General features: G+C 41.9%; 1 protein-coding gene across 2 annotated transcripts in view; it reads left to right on the top strand.

Annotated features, from left to right (window-relative positions):
• Window positions 1–15,919, top strand: part of JARID2 (jumonji and AT-rich interaction domain containing 2) — a 295,836-nt gene that overhangs the window by 220,693 nt on the left and 59,224 nt on the right. For both annotated transcript variants that reach the window (XM_026660367.2, XM_026660359.2), the window contains exon 5: window positions 14,685–14,861. In XM_026660367.2, coding sequence (XP_026516152.1) covers window positions 14,685–14,861 — 177 coding nt within the window. The remainder of the gene's footprint in view (window positions 1–14,684; window positions 14,862–15,919) is intronic.

Below are 15,919 nucleotides of genomic sequence, written 5' to 3'. Positions count from 1 at the left end.
GGCCCAAGACAGCCAGAATCCTGAATTCCCCCCAAATAGTCTGCCCTGAAATGTTCAGTAATAAGACCTGTTGCTTCTTTAAAGAGACAAAAGCACAGCAGCTTGTGGCTTTAGCTGGAGTTTTTAATAATCACCGCAATTCAAATACAGCACTGGGCTGATTTAGAATAAAAGCAAAACCAGTGTATTTAATCAAAAAGAGAGATTTTTAAGTAAGTTCAGATTTAAGGGTTAAAGTTAAATGGTTACAAACAAAAGTGAAAACATGCTTCTAAAAGTCTAAAACTTAATCTAGCAAGATAGTCTTTGTTCAAGATGGTTTCTCTCTCTCTCCCCCACAGTCTTCTTTCCAGCTTTTTACTTTTTAGCTTTGTTTTTTGTCTCCTTAAGGTGAAGGGTAACTTGGGGTTCTTTGCCCCTCCCTTTGACAGTCCAATAAACCTTTGAAATATATTCTTCTGAAGGGTACCCCCGGATAAAGTTCATTAGTTCATGCTGAGTAAAGGAGCCACAAGGCTTGGAAGATCAGGCTTCTTGAGTATTCCTCAGCTGCTGTTGGTTTTTACTATGCAAATTATCTCTTCCTGCTGCAATCTCCGATACAAATGAATAGCCCATTGAACCTGGGCCACACCTGGTTTGAGATATTGGCCCCTTTCCGTTGTCTGGAGAAAATGTAGCATTTGTCCATCTTTTAGTCACAGACTTTAAAGCATAACATTAGTAAAGATCCATAATTTCACATACAGCATTGTTATATATATTTTACAATAGTATTACTGACCAGTGTGGAGTTAGTTTTCAGATGTTATCTCACAAGGTGTATTTTGTACAAAAATTATTGCAGTAGTATGTAGGGTGTGAACACAGGGGTGCCTAACGTCACAGCTGGGTGGATTGATTTAAATCAAGGTGGTTTAAATCAGCAACTTAAATCGTGATTTAAATCAAGTAGAAAGTCTCAATTTAAATAATTGATTTTCATAAACTTTCCATTTGTACTTCGGTTACTTTCTAAAGAAAGGTGCATTTTCACTGGTTGATATAGCTATTAAAACATAGATTCATAGATTCTAGGACTGGAAGGGACCTCGAGAGGTCATCGAGTCCAGTCCCCTGCCCGCATGGCAGGACCAAATACTGTCTAGACCATCCCTGATAGACATTTATCTAACCTACTCTTAAATATCTCCAGAGATGGAGATTCCACAACCTCCCTAGGCAATTTATTCCAGTGTTTAACCACCCTGACAGTTAGGAACTTTTTCCTAATGTCCAACCTAGACCTCCCTTGCTGCAGTTTAAGCCCATTGCTTCTTGTTCTGTCCTTAGAGGCCAAGGTGAACAAGTTTTCTCCCTCCTCCTTATGACACCCTTTTAGATACCTGAAAACTGCTATCATGTCCCCTCTCAGTCTTCTCTTTTCCAAACTAAACAAACCCAATTCTTTCAGTCTTCCTTCATAGGTTATGTTCTCAAGACCTTTAATCATTCTTGTTGCTCTTCTCTGGACCCTTTCCAATTTCTCCACATCTTTTTTGAAATGCGGTGCCCAGAACTGGACACAATATTCCAGCTGAGGCCTAACCAGAGCAGAGTAGAGCGGAAGAATGACTTCTCGTGTCTTGCTCACAACACACCTGTTAATACATCCCAGAATCATGTTTGCTTTTTTTGCAACAGCATCACACTGTTGACTCATATTTAGCTTGTGGTCCACTATAACCCCTAGATCCCTTTCTGACGTACTCCTTCCTAGACAGTCTCTTCCCATTCTGTATGTGTGAAACTGATTTTTTCTTCCTAAGTGGAGCACTTTGCATTTGTCTTTGTTAAACTTCATCCTGTTTAACTCAGACCATTTCTCCAATTTGTCCAGATCATTTTGAATTATGACCCTGTCCTCCAAAGCAGTTGCAATCCCTCCCAGTTTGGTATCATCCGCAAACTTAATAAGCGTACTTTCTATGCCAATATCTAAGTCGTAAATGAAGATATTGAACAGAGCTGGTCCCAAAACAGACCCCTGCGGAACCCCACTCGTTATGCCTTTCCAGCAGGATTGGGAACCATTAATAACAACTCTCTGAGTACGGTTATCCAGCCAGTTATGCACCCACCTTATAGTAGCCCCATCTAAATTGTATTTGCCTAGTTTATCGATAAGAATATCATGCGAGACCGTATCAAATGCCTTACTAAAGTCTAGGTATACCACATCCACAGCTTCTCCTTTATCCATAAGACTCGTTATCCTATCAAAGAAAGCTATCAGATTGGTTTGACATGATTTGTTCTTTACAAATCCATGCTGGCTGTTCCCTATCACCTTACCACCTTCCAAGTGTTTGCAGATGATTTCCTTAATTACTTGCTCCATTATCTTCCCTGGCACAGAAGTTAAACTAACTGGTCTGTAGTTTCCTGGGTTGTTTTTATTTCCCTTTTTATAGATGGGCACTATATTTGCCCTTTTCCAGTCTTCTGGAATCTCTCCCGTCTCCCATGATTTTCCAAAGATAATAGCTAGAGGCTCAGATACCTCCTCTATTAGCTCCTTGAATATTCTAGGATGCATTTCATCAGGCCCTGGTGACTTGCAGGCATCTAACTTTTCTAAGTGATTTTTAACTTGTTCTTTTTTTATTTTATCTTCTAAACCTACCCCCTTCCCATTAGCATGTTAATTTACAATTAAATAGAGCCTTTACATTAGATTTGGTACCATCTTTTTGCTACGTAGAAGGGTACATTATAACCATGTACATCTATTTAAGCATTATATAGCTTAATATTTTCAGATGCTGATTAATTGTACATTTTTAGTATGTTCAGATAGGGAGAAACTATAAAATAAGACAAGGAGTCCGGTGGCACCTTAAAGACTTCAAGTTACAGAGAATTAGCCATTTACACTACTTTAAACCTGCAAGTGACCCATGCCCCAGACTGCGGAGGAAGGTGAAAACCCCCAGGGTCTCTGCCAATCTGACCTGGGGGCAAATTCATTCCTGACCCCAAATATGGCGATCAGTTAGACCCCGAGGGCAAGACCTCCAGCCAGACACCTGGGAAATAATTCTCTGTAGTAACTCAGAGCCCTCCCCATCCTAGTGTCCCGTCTCCAGCCATTGGAGATATTTTCTGCTAGGAGTTGCAGATCGGCTACATGCCGTTGTAGGCAGTTCCCTCATACCATCCCTTCCATAAACGTATCCAGCTCAGTCTTGAAGCCAGTCAGGTTTTTTTGCCTCCACTGCTCCCCTTGGAAGGCTGTTCCAGTACTTCACTCCTCTGATGGTTAGAAACCTTCATCTAATTTTGAGCCTAAACTTGTTGATGGCCAGTTTATATATATATATATATATTTGTTCTTGTGTCCACATCGGCGCTTAACTTAAATAACTCCTCTCCTTCCCTGGTATTTATCCCACTGATGTATTTACAGAGAGCAATCCTATCTCCCCTCAGCCTTCTTTTGGTTAGGCTAAACAAGCCAAGCTCTTTGAGTCTCCTCTAATAATATGGTAGGTTTTCCATTCCTCGGATCATCCTAGCAGTCCTTCTCTGCACCTGTTCCAGTTTGAATTAATCTTTCTTAAACATGGGAGTCCAGAACTGCACACAGTATTCCAGATGAGATTTCACCAGTGCCTTGTATAATGGCGCTAACACTTCCCTGTCTCTACTGAAAATACTTTGCCTGATGCATCCTAGGACTGCATTAGCCTTTTTCACAGCTGCATCACATTGGTGGTTCGTAGTCATCCTGTGATGAACCAGTGCACCCAGGTCTTTCTCCTCCTCTGTCATTTCCAACTTCAGTCTCTTAGGGACTAGATAAGAACTATACAGACAGGTTAAAGAAAGCCAAATAAGATCATTCCAATCAAATGGCAGGTTTACCAATATAGTTATGAAAGGAGAGCATTAAAATGCTGACATTTTGGGAGGAGAAGATTTTTAATTGCTTCATAACCTTGATTAGTTTAATTCTAAAATACAAGGAATTGCAACATGAAGACTTAAGGTAGTTTTAAAAAAAACTGGAAGGCAATTTTCATAGCTGGTTTGTGGTACAGTACTACATGATTTGGGCATTTGAAGTTGGGCTTTTAGCATGACAAGAAATAATAAGAATTAATCCTGTATCTTTTGTGTAAGCTTTGAAGTGAACAGATTTTAATTGCTTGAATCATTCCATTAATGATATTACATTTCTATATAACACCTTTCATCCCAGAGAATCCTAAAGCCCTTTTCAAAATTAAGACTAATACACAGTGCTCTGCCAGAGATAAAGCTTTTCTCTTATGTGGTATGAAAAATAAATATATGTTGTATATGGGATCACTTCACCCACCAGTAAAATATGGTGCTGTGCATTGTTAAAAGTGGTTTAAGATAGGAAGTAAAGAATAAAGCATTAATTTACGCTGTAATGGTAGAGGGTTAAAACCTTACAAAGCACACACTAGCCAGAAGAGCATATACAAGATAATGGTGGAAACCATAGTAGCGAGGTACGAGTGATGAAAGTCTACTGACCTCCCTACTTCCGCAGTTGATAGGTCTTCTGCTAGGATGCAGTCCGGACCTCTATCTTTCATACCAACTTCTGGCTGGAAGATGTTTGATTAAATTGGAACTGCAGCTAGAAGGCAGAAGGAACTTTCTGTTTTTTCTCTACTCTGTAGCATCCCAAGTGCTGCAGAGGAATCAAGATTCTCCCTTATGCTGCCCCCTTACCTCCACTCACATGAATGACTTCAGTGCCTGCTTCTGCTGCTGTTCATATATTGCTGCAGCAGCGTGAAATTGACTTGATTCTAGTAACAAGAGGGGACTGGTCTTCTAGGTTCTCTTCCTGTCTGTACCACTGGCTCACTGTAGGACTATAGGCAAGCCAATTAGACTTTCGATACCTATTTGTAAAACGGGGATAACATTTCACTACTTTATAGAGGTATTGATGTCACTGTGGTTTTGGCCTTCGTAAGCCCATATCTGTGAACCCTCTGATTTTTGTAATTCTAGAAATGTTATGGCTATTTTTTACTTTAATTTTAAAGGAACAAAAAATCTCTCTCCCATCATGTGATGACACACATGAAAATGCAAACCAGGTTCTAGGGTTTGATGTCTATTGTCAATGTGAAAATGTTAGGAAATATAACAATTATTCCCAACCCCCATTCCATGTCCGTCCTTCCACATGCCATATGTGCTGCTACTAATGGTGCTAGGGCTAGTTCAAACTCCCTCCTGGCTGCCAACCTGCAAGTGGAGATAGCTCTTCTGCTGAGCAGCAAAAGTAACCTCTGACCACAAAGAGGAATAGCTTAGGAACGTAAGAAGCATGGTCTGGTGGAATAAGTATGAAAATGAGTTCTAATCCTAGTTCTGAGACTAGTTCCCTCTGTTGCTTTGATATGGTCAAGTCACTTATTCTTTCTGCCTTAGCTTCCCTGTTTTTACAGTTGGAGGTAATGTACCTGCATGGGTTCTGTGATGAGTAGATAGTTAATGTTCGTATAAGTGCTGAATGCTAGAGTGGGGAGGAAGAACTATGGCAAGACAAGGGGGACTTGTAGAAGAGCATGCAGGAAGTAAAGGAGTACTAGAACGGAGAGCAAAGAAAAAGACAAGGTATGAAGGGGAGAGCAAGGGGAAGATCTAACAGCCAGTAGGGTGAATTGTTTCATCTCCAGCACTGAAGCGTGGGAATGCTAGTGTATATAGGGAGCTGACAGCATTTTAACCACGTGTTGTAAAAGGGAAGCAATGGGAGGAAATTTGATGCTGTTTTTCAAAGAGAAGAAGGAGAACAATAAATAGAAATGAGAAAAGAGAATGGTAGGTTATACCAGCAAAGGTCTTTGCACAAGTGTGGCATGGGTTAGAACATTTCAATGTATGTTCCTTTCTTATTGTGTTTCCTTGGTTGATATTTTATAACCTGAGTTTTGAGAACATTCATACTACTAAGATAACCAACAAATGATTTTATTGAAAATGGAGACTGTCCACCCTACTTCCTTTATTATATAGTAAAGGCCTACAGATTAGACAACACATGGTTAAAATGCTGTTAGCTTAGGGTTGCCAGGTGTCCGGTTTTCGACTGGAAAGTCCAGTCGAAAAGGGAACCTAGCAGTGTCCAGTCAGGACTGCTGACTGGACGCTTAAAGTCCGGTCACCTGCAGTAACCAGTCTCTGCCACTGGGGGTGTGTGGAAGAGCTGCAGCTGCTGCTGCAGTCTGGAGGAGCAGTGGAGCACTCAGGAACAGTTCCAGCGGAGAGGTACCTGCAGCTCCCCTGTTCTGCCCCGAGTGCGGCTCTCCCTGCCCCACTCACCTCCCACCCCCAGAGCGTGACGCTCTCTCCCCTGCCCCAGTCACTCCTCTGCCCCTAGAGTGTGGCTCTCCCTTTCCCACCCTGCCCCAGTTACTCACGTCCGGAGCCCAGCTCTCTTTCCAACATCCTGCCCCAGTCACCTCTACACCCCTAGAGCCCTGCTCAGGGGGAGGGAGGGTGGAGACTGCAGCAAGCGATTTTTGTTTCTTTGGTAGGTCACCTGTATTGCTGGCTGCTCTGGAGTCACTAGTTAAATAACCTACAGTTCATGAGAAAGTAAAACCTTCTGGCAGCCAAGGATCTAGTGAATTATCAGAATCCCAACATTTTTGTTGAATTGTCCCTTGGAGGGAAAAATGCTGGCAACTGTGCATGATTTTGAACCAAGCACAAGCAGCTGCTCTGCACTTTTGCAGTGAGAGAGGTTGATGATGGAACAAAGATTCCTCCTGCATAAAATAACCAGTTAGTATTTGTGGAAGCGTCAGGGAGAGCAGTCTTGATGGCACTCCAACTGAAGTCCAAATCCTGTTCATAGTGATCTGACCATGGTGGAAGGAGTGTTAAGTTTGTTTGTGTGAATGAGAGAGAGAAATTGCTCAACCCTAGAGGTTGGAGTAAAATTGCTCTAATTGCTTTGAGATCTTCAGATAAGAAATCTTATACAAGTCCCCCTGTTTATTTTTTACCATCCAGTATCTTACTACCTACCTTGTGTCGGTGTCTGTCTCATCTACCAGAAAGATGAAAATTATTTTTGTTCTGAACATTCCCATTGATCTCTAGCTTTCCCCTTCCCCTTCTCCTTTCCCCCGAAGGATAAACAATTGTCCCATGCTCCACTGCTTTCACAAGCTGCTTTAAAAGGAAAAAAGGAGAAATTGGGCTGTATGTCATAGCTATAACACCAGGCAGTTCATGGTCCAGTGATGATGGAGGGAGCATGATTTGAAGGGCAGTGTGCGTATGTGCTCTTTGCCTCGCTTGCACACTTTGGATATACGCGTCTCCAAGTTATTCAGGCACCAGAGAACTCTCTGTCCCATTTGATTATTCCTGCATGTGGAATTAAATAAATGAAATATAGTTGCTCTCCCCATTGGAAGTTACATATCTGATTCTCAATAAGGCTCCATTATGCCACCCTCACAGTATAAAAGGGCCATAAAGTATGGGTATAAATTAAGTTTACTCCCCCTTTAAGGACCATTTACACTGCCTGCCAGAGCAGCATAAAGGGGGCCTTATTGTAAATGAGAATTTGGCCCTGTGTATTTAGCACAGAGGTGCAGGCATGTCAGCCCTATTCAGAAGGCAAGATTTTCCACCTGTGTGCCGCCCCAAAATGGGGCCTTATGTCAAAGGCAGGGAAAAAACAAACCTTCACAAAAGGCCAGTAGTGTAGTATTTGGCATGCCACATATTTATTGGGTCAGGCTTAAGGCGCACATACCTTGACCTGCCTCATTCTTAAATCACTGTGACGGCTTAAATTGTTTTAGTGTTTTTCAAAAGCACAGCTGGGCTATGTTTAATTGTTCGAAGAAATAAGAGAAGGGGGCTTAAGGGGGAGTCTGTGTAAATAATTGAGGAAGAAGAATCCAATTTTGCAGAAACCGCAGCCCAAATTAGAGAGAAGGCTGTTGGATTGAAATGATTTCTGTTGTGGTTGTAACATACCACAATTTGATTTCTGTCCAGATGAAAACATTTGGTTTGCACTTCAGTAAACATTGCAGAAACACTGCCAGCTAATTTTGAAGAGTAACAAAATACTGCTTTTGGCAAAACAGAGACTCTTTCCATACTCCTGAGTCCATAGCTCTGACCCAAATTCGTTTTTTTTTTTCAGCTTTGTTAATGCTCTTATATAATCTGAGGCAAAAATGCCTGTAATTTCATAGGAAACAGTATCTTTTATTTTGAGGGGAGAGGAATTGAACATTTGACAAATCAAAAATATTAATACTCACATTTGTCTTTTAAACTTGCCAAAAAGAGAGCATCATTTGTTCTATTGCATCAGCCACTTTCTTCTGAGGTTGCAGCGTAGGTGTATGTAAGTAGCTGCCTGAGTTCAAAACCCCCTACTTACATTGAATTATATGCAAGCTTAAGGGCACGTCTTCACGAGCAACGTTAGCGCTGCCATGGCAGCGCTTTAACGTGGCTGTGTAGTCGCGGCACCAGCGCTCGGTCTCCTAGTGCTGTAAAAAACCCACCCCCACGATAGGAATAGCTACCAGCATTGGGAGTGTGGCTCCCAGTGCCGGTGCACTGTCTACACTGCCACTATACAGCGCTGAAAATTGCAGCGCTCGGGTGTTTTTTCACACCCCTGAGCGAGAAAGTTGCAGCGCTGTAAAGTGGCAGCGTAGACATGGCCTAAGTTTTGCACATGAAAAAATGTGCACCTTTTTTTGAACATTTTGCTCTGAGGATTATTAAAGGAAATACATCAATTTAAAAATCCCACTTCCGTCTGACTTTTTTTTATTCCTATTGTTATACAAATAACACTTAAGATGACTCTAACTGAAAGAGATTTAAATAACAATTAGATTCTTGTGCATTAGGCAACACTTGTGTATAGTCAGTTTCATTATTTCCTCTATATAATCCGTTTCCTTTGTGTAGATCTTTCACAGAACATCAGAGAAGAGGAAAACACTTACAAGAAAGAGAGAAATGTAATTGTGAAACCACAGATGTTGGCAGATTACCTGAAAATACATTTAGCTCATTTTTAATAAAAGAACCGGAAGAGATGAGTTCAAAATTAGCTGTTGCCAGAAAGAGATCTTGGAGTCTGTGAAAACTTCACCTCAATGCACAGTAGTGGTCAAAAAGGCTGACAAAATGCTAGTAACTATTGGGGAAGGGATAGAAAATAAGACTGAAAATATCATAATGCCACTATATAAATCCATGGTGCACCCACACTTTGAATACTGTGTACAGTTCTGGTCGCCCCATCTCTGAAACGATATAGTGGACCTGGAAAAGGTTCAGAGAAGGACAAAAAAAATGATCAAGGGTATGGACTAACTTCCATCGAAGGAAAGACTAAAAAGATAAGGGCTGATCATCTTAGAAAATAAGTGACTACGGAGGAATATGATAGAGGCCTATAAAATCGTGAATGGTGTGGAAAAAGTGAATAGAGAAATGTTATTTTTTTCCCACCAAACAAAAACCAGCAGTCACCCGATGAAGGTAATAGGCAGTAGGTTTAATACAAAGGAGAGAGAGTATTTTTTTCACACAGTGCACAATTAACCTGGGGAGCTCGTTGCCATGGGATGTTGTGATGGTCAAAAGTATAAATGGGCTAAAAAAAAAAAAACTAGATAAATTAATGGAGGATAGGCCCATTGGTGGCTCTTCGGTCAAAATGGTCAAGGATTCAGCCCCGTGCTTGGAGCGACCCTAAATCTCTGACTGTCAGAAGCCGAGAAGGGAAGAATGGTGGATCACTCCAATTGCCTGTTCTGCACAGTCTCCAAAAGCTTGGCCACTGTAGGAGACAGGATACTGGGATGGATGGGCCATTGGTATGACCCAGTATGGCCGTTCTGTTCTTAAGGGCTGGTCTACACTGGGCTGATCTACGAGAATAGCGTAGCTGAAGTCGACGTATCTTAGATCGACTTACCTCCCGTCCTCACGGCGTGGGATTGATGGCCGCGGCTCCCCCGTCGACTCCGCTTCCGCCTCTCACTCTGGTGGAGTTCCGGAGTCAACGTGGACCGTGTTCGGGGATCGATTTGTACCCGTTGATCCGGCGGGTAGTGAAGACGTACCCTAAGAGTCTGTTATTTGCCGTCCTTTTTTAATAAAAGACGAAATATCCAGGCAATTGCTAGACAGAACTCACTGTTAACATAATGATGATCAATTAAAACTCACATTGAGTAGTTCCTGTAAAATCTCTTTTGTGGGCTATCTGATTGGGTGGATGCTGTTTCTTTCTTTGAAAGAAACATTTTAGTCATTTAAGTTTCTGTCATGCATATTGTTCCAGTGGAAACCTGAGAACAGCAAACCCATGGCCCATCTTCACTAGGAAAAAGGTGTGTTCTGAACTCAAGTTAGTTAACGCAAGGTGAAATCCTAATGAAGACAAGGCAATTGTTGTTTTTCACAGTAATTAGCAGATTGAATTAAAGACAGCTCCCCCACAAAGGAAGATTATGTCTGCAGGACTCCATATCTGGCCAGGCAGAAAGATTGTGCAAGAGTTTAGTACTGGGAGATATTTCGGTTTAAGAGTGGTTTATCTCTTTAAACTGATTCCTGATATACTCAGCTGAAATAAACCTGATTTAAATCAGAATAAGAGGGGCCACATAGCCTTTTGTACCTGTTTAACTAAACTGATTTTAAATCACACCTTAAGTCAAACCAGGACAACCTTAGGTGTAGAAAAGTCCATGTTTTCTAGCCTAGACAGAACCTGAATGTTTAATGTAAACAGGAAGCAGGAAAAAAAACCAACCCTTCCTAAATTAAAAATAAAAACCCTTCTCCGCCTTCTCTCTACATAATTTAAAAAAAAAATCTAAAAAGCGCACAAGTTCTTTTATTTCTTTTTTGCAGGTCACCTTAATAAATCTCTGGTGAAAGGTGGGGGAGAACACTAGGTTTTCTGTGATGCATTATACTTCAGACTTGCTAGATTAGTGAAGTGAGAATTAGTGCAATTCTACTGTATTATTGGAAACTGCTAGTCTGATTTCCCTGGGCTGGAAATATACTCCCCAACCAGTCTCAGCTGTCAGAGGAATGTGGTTTAACCCTTGTTGTTCACAGTTTGCAACTGAAAATAATTTAAAAAGTATTCCAACTAGAGATGGCCTGTTTATGGAATGAATGGGTCCAAGAAAGATGGCTATAGCTGTGCTCTCCACTGGGTTAACCCTTCCCTCCTTTTTAGAGCAAATTCGTACTCTACTATAATGAGCTTTGAGCTGAAGTGGGGTTATTATTGCTATTATATTATCAACACTGCTAGGTGCTGTGCTCACATATAGTTAGACTTAATTTCTTCCCTGAAGAACAGTTTGCCTGTTCTGTAGTCAGAGAGGAAAAACGCACAGTAAATGTGGGACTGATCCATAACATATGGATCCAGATCCAAAATTGCTAAAAGCTTGAGGTGCATGTGGATTTGGGTATTCATATTCAGCCACCTCGGTTTTGTTTTTTTAAATGTGCATTTATTTATTTATTTATTTATTTATTTATTTATTTTTGGTATCTTCCCCGCCCCACCCTCCTTTTTTTTTTTTTTTTTAAAGCTGTCTTTGCTAATTGACTTTCTTTAAGTATTCTCCTTCTTCTTCTGAAATTTTACAGGCTTCATAGCTTGGTGTGTTTTGAGCATTAAATTGAATCAATGAAGGCAGCAGCTATTACATTTTTGAAAACTGGCATCTCAGAATGTACAGTAACTTTGTTTTCCTGCCAGTGTTTGTGTAGCCTTAACATAGTGATAGCATCAAGCTAGTGGTCCTTGAAACTGATTTCATAGAGTGAGTTGCCACAACATGCAGAGCCAGTAATTCTTGGATCCACATTGCAGACTGGTGTGGAGGGAAGAGAAAGGGGAAATGTCTTTATCATTCAGAACTGTCCTAGGGTTATTGCATCCTTGAGACAGTTACTGCAGAAGAGTTGGGCCAGTCCAAAAGCAATTGTTTGTTTTCCCTCCCAGCACCTCTCATCTTCTTCAGATGTTTGCTTATGGTGTGACAGAAAGTTCCTGTCTTGCAGAAAAATGCCCTATTCATTTTTTGTTAGCTGCTTCAATTTTCATGCTTTCAAGCACATCTGGAATCCTGTTTTTGCTGATCCTCATTCTGTAGAAATGTGATGGTCTGGGTGTGCAATAGACCAGTAGTTGGGTGTGTGTGTGTGTGTGTGTAACATAATATTATAATCTCTTTGCAGAGAAAAGCACCATCCTGTGCTGGGTGTTGCTGTGGTACTACCTACCCCATGCTGATGGCCAGTAAGTGGTATCAGGGGACCACTAGGCAGGGCTTTGACTCTTGCTTTTAATGGCAGCCTCAGCCGTAAGGAAGAGATGGCATCACCTGTGCTGTCTCTAGTCTAGCAGATACCTATGAGCAAATCACCATGCCCACCGGAATAGATGTGGAGACGCATGTGTATAGTGATGAAGTGGAGAGGAGATGTTTGGGTGGGAGGTGAGGAGATGGGTGTATAGGGGGAGTGAGAGCAAGCTGAAGTGAGCAGCTGAACCCACTTAACTGCTTCCGCCTGTGTGGTCCTATGTAGCAGCCTTTGACCTCAGGCTCTTCCCCTGGCTACCGGTCTTGATCCACTGCCGAGAGGGTACCCTAGCTGTGCTCTCACCCCCTTTTTCTCGTGCTGGGGTAAGGCTGCTGGGGAGGGAGAGAGGTAGCTGCTTGGTGCCCTCCGACAGCAGATCCAAGGGTTGCTAAAGAAGTTGAGGACAGAGACTGCTACGTGTGGTCAAAGCCCAGGTGTCTTCAGTGTGGTAAGCCCTGACGCCTTAACAGCCACATTCACCTTCTCCACCTTCCCCCCTCATGAGCAGCTACTCCCTGCCCCTCGGCTTCTCGTCTGTTTTGGGGAGAGGGGTGATTCTTCTTTGGCTTCTGCCAGAAATGTTTGTGGGGGATACAGGTGGCAGGCCCCCTACAGCTCCTCTTAGGGCTACTCTTGCTATTGGAAGCAGGTGTTTCTTGCTGCTGTTCCCAACCCTGATGATGACATAGTTAGGTGAGGCCCAACAGGGGAAATAGGGTTTCTTCCTAGAAAACAAGTTGCCTTCAGAACCACTGAGCAGCCAAACCCCAAAATATATTTTTACTTCTGAGGCGACCAAGGTTGTAGTGCTAATCACCGTGATCCTCAACACGAGGTTGATGTTTCCAGCCACTCTTTCCAAGGCGTCACAGATACTTTGTATAGGTTCACAAATCATGCTGGAAGGGGATGATGTAGTGAGAAACACTTTCCTGATGTCCAGTTGAGCCAGGAAACATTAAACCCAAGGATTAACTCGAATAAACGGTAGGTTTTTATAACAATGCATCGTTTATATAGTGCAGAAACTACGTGGCAACTTACAGCAAGTCACAACAAATGAACAACAAGGCACCAAAAATTAAACAAGCATAATAGCAGCTCCGAAGAGTTTACAATCAAAAGGGTTTGCAGAGGGGCTCTCAGACCAAATGGTGAACTACTTTTTGCAGCTCTGTAGAACTTCCCACTCTTATTTAGCAATAGGACAATAGTACATTAATAAGCTCCATTTCCATGGAGATTTTTTTTTTTTTTTTTTTTGAACAACAATAAACCTTTGTGTGCGTAGCATAGTCCTTGGGCATCTGTCCCTGCTGGGGACTCTCTCATCTCAAGATCACACCTCTAACATGGTAGATGGGAGGTTGTTCTTTAGGTGTCAATAGTATTTGTGTATTCTAAAGTAGCTACTAGAGGGAGACAATCCCATATCCTTGAGTAGTACAGTAAACCCCATGCACTCACATTACACACATACAAAGGAAATGCTGTGCCAGGGTATTCGTTTAAAATCTAATTCACTGCACTTTTTATTTCTCATACGTCTCTAACTGACAGGTACATTTAAAAATATTTGTCCTTTTGTGTGCAAGTCCAACGAGATGGCACATCTTATGACATATAGGAGATCTGGGAGGGAGCATAGCCAGAGGACTGGGTAGTGGACAGAGAATAGGACATCTTGATTCTATTCCACTCTCTACCATTGACCTGCTGGGTGAACTTAGGCAAGTTACTTAGACGTCTTTGTGCCTTGTTTTTTTCTATCTGTAGAATAGAGACAATAACCCATCTGTGTAAAGTGCTTTGAGATCTTCAGCTGGAAAGCACTAAGTATTATTACTTTAAAGTGTTCCTGGGCTATAGGTTAGTTTATCCATACTCCCTTTGGCCCCAATTCAGCAAAGCATTTAAGCACATGGCTAAGACCACCAATGTTCAGCAAAGCTCTTAGAGACATGCTCTGCTTTAGGCATGTGCTTAAGTGTTTTGTTGAATAAATAGGACTGCTAATGTGGCTTTTAGGAAGAATTTTTTTTTTTTTTGGTTTAACTTAGTAATAGAGTCTGGAAGTGTGGCCTTTGTATACATCCCTTTTGTAATAGCATTACTAAAACTGAAGGCATGCATTAGTCTGACCTCCTTTCTTTCCGCTATGTTTAACATTAAATTAGGTTGTGATTAATGCTGGTAGCTCAGAGGAATAATGGAATGACATTAATGAGCCTTTTCTTCATAATGATCAGGTTCTCCAGCGCTGCCCAGCAACATGGTATATTTTGGAAGCTCTCAGGACGAGGAGGAGGATGAAGAAGAGGACGAGGAGACAGAGGATACAAAGGCAGCCACAAACAATGCTTCATCTTCATGCCAGTCAACCCCCAGGAAAGGAAAAACACATAAGCACGTTTCAAATGGGCATGGTAGGTCCTAAATCATTCTGTCTGTCTTCCTGCAGCATACAGTTGAGAAGAGAGGGTGGGGGTTGTGGGGGACGCTGCCTCGTAAAGAATTCTAAGAACTGAATTATATTCTCAGCCTTGCAGTGACTTCACATCTGGGAGAAAACTGATACTGTCCATACCATGAAAATTGTTCGCATCTTCCCTTTTATCCAGCTTCTGTCAAGAGGCTGCAATTCTGTCGGTCTGTGGGAGAAATACAAATGAGCAGCCAGGGAGCTGCTTAGAGCTGCACGGTGAAAGCAGTTTTGCTAATCCCCGATGCTGTTGTTTGGCGTTTCCTAGCTGCCTTTACTTAGATATTTAATCTGGAATAATTTAATGTTATTTAAATTAAATATAAAAACCAAAATAATCACCAAAATATATCCAAGAGGGAGCATTTTAATTTCGGATGTGAGATGTTGCTAGCACAGTTGCAGCTGAGTTTCTAAGCTGCAGTGTTAGCCTTGTCAGTAACATAGGACTTCACCCCTACATACGGTAATTTTTTTGTTTGTTTTGGATATCATCAGAGCTGCATTAGTCACAACCTATTTTCTTCATATGGTTGTCAGTCATATCCAGATAAACTAATCAGCGTGTGTCACCACAACATGTCCTCAACACCTACTAACCTCAGGACTAAGCCTACTAGCCAGGGTGAAAAGAACCTGAGCTGCCGTGTCCCACTACCACCAAAGCCCACATAGTCCAATAGACATCAGCATCACCCTATGTTAAATCAGGGCTGTTCACCACAATAAACAAATTCTGTATTCCCCATTCCCTTCCACGATATCTCTTTGCTATGAAGAGTTGGCCCTGCAATGTCTGCCGGATCCTTTCCCCTCCTCTCTGCAGAAGGGCACAAACTCCTTGTCATAGCCGGCTTTCCAGGGAAGATGGAAGTGGCCATTGCTGGCTGCACCTGGGTTCTTTGCTCTTTCTTCCTTCTGAGGAAAACACTAGGAGATCCAGGCTTCTCCGCTTCCTGCTGTCTCATTCCCATTTTGCACAAGAGTTTTCTTTATGAGGAA

This window comes from Terrapene carolina, unplaced genomic scaffold, assembly GCF_002925995.2.
Source record: "Terrapene carolina triunguis isolate 2854851 unplaced genomic scaffold, T_m_triunguis-2.0 Scaffold58, whole genome shotgun sequence".
NCBI lineage: Eukaryota > Metazoa > Chordata > Testudines > Emydidae > Terrapene > Terrapene triunguis.
This window is presented reverse-complemented; position numbering and strand designations above follow the sequence as displayed.